The 1,136-nt window shown below is 40.8% G+C and overlaps 1 protein-coding gene across 1 annotated transcript in view; it reads left to right on the forward strand.

The window, feature by feature from the left end:
• The window catches only part of LOC107683777 (hexokinase-2-like), a gene marked incomplete at both ends in the record, with an annotated part of 1,967 nt that extends 842 nt beyond the window's left edge, over positions 1 to 1,125 (forward strand). The window contains one exon of the mRNA XM_016479828.1: positions 892 to 1,125. Within this exon, the coding sequence (XP_016335314.1) occupies positions 892 to 1,125 (234 nt within the window). The remainder of the gene's footprint in view (positions 1 to 891) is intronic.
• Between the last annotated feature and the right edge of the window lie 11 nt (positions 1,126 to 1,136).

The raw sequence follows: 1,136 nt of genomic DNA on the forward strand, positions 1-1,136 counted from the left end.
GTAGATTATTGTGATGTTTTTATCAGCTGTTTGGACTCTCATTCTGACGGCACCCATTCACTGCAGAGCAAGTGATGCAATGCTACAATATCTCCAAATCTGACGAACAAACAAACTCATCCTAATCTCGGATTATCTGAGGGGGAGGAAATTATCAACAGATTTTAATTTGTTGGTGATCATTAATCATTAAGAATTTTGCTAAGAATCTTTACTGACAATTTTACCCAATTTAATGCATCCTTGCGGAATAAAAGTTTTTGTCTTTTAAAAAGATTTCACTGACCCCAAACTTTTGAACGATAATGTAAAAAAAAAAAAAAATTTCCCAAGAAACTTTCAAAAATATGAGTTAAATGAAGGATACTGAATTTTCCAAAATTAAAAAAAACATTCAGCATTTATTTGAAATAGAATATTGCTGTGACAACGCAGGAGTCTTTTGCCAAATTTAATGCATCTTTATAAAGCGGAGAGTTCCGGTGCTTGACTCTGATTGGCTGAGCCGCGTTCGAAGCTGTTGTAAATGACTCTACAAAGTAACATACACCTTTGTTTACTTCTGTGTGTTGCTCGGCAACCACTTTGTAGCAACCACAACTGTTTCTGAGGAGCTACATTGCTTGGTGGAAGAATACTGTTTTTATTAATATCATTACACTTTATTTGCTCTGTTTTATTCTGTGAAACCTTACTACGTATATGGAATAACCGTTTTATAAAAGCAATAATCCCCGTGAAGCCGTGGTTTAAAGTGAATTTATAACAGCTAAGAATTTATAACTCCGAAGAACGATACAACTGTCCAAGAAACATTCAAAACTATGAAAGTGAACGGATTCATACACTTGAGCAGATATTGGTGCAAAGCTTGTGCTCTGTGTCCTGCAGGAGCAGCGAGGGTCTGCTGAGAGCGGAGCAGGTTTTGAGAGGACTGGGTCTGGACTCGTCTCCGGAGGACTGCGTGGCCGCACAGAGAGTGTGTCAGATCGTCTCAACACGAGCAGCTCATCTCTGTGCCGCCGCGCTCGCGGCCGTCCTGCGGCAGATCCGGGATAACAAAGCCACAGAGAGACTGCGCACCACTGTCAGCGTGGACGGATCGGTCTACAAGAACCACCCACAGTGAGTCCAGA

Source organism: Sinocyclocheilus anshuiensis, unplaced genomic scaffold (assembly GCF_001515605.1).
Source record: "Sinocyclocheilus anshuiensis isolate Anshui unplaced genomic scaffold, SAMN03320099.WGS_v1.1 scaffold8236, whole genome shotgun sequence".
Classification (NCBI taxonomy): domain Eukaryota; kingdom Metazoa; phylum Chordata; class Actinopteri; order Cypriniformes; family Cyprinidae; genus Sinocyclocheilus; species Sinocyclocheilus anshuiensis.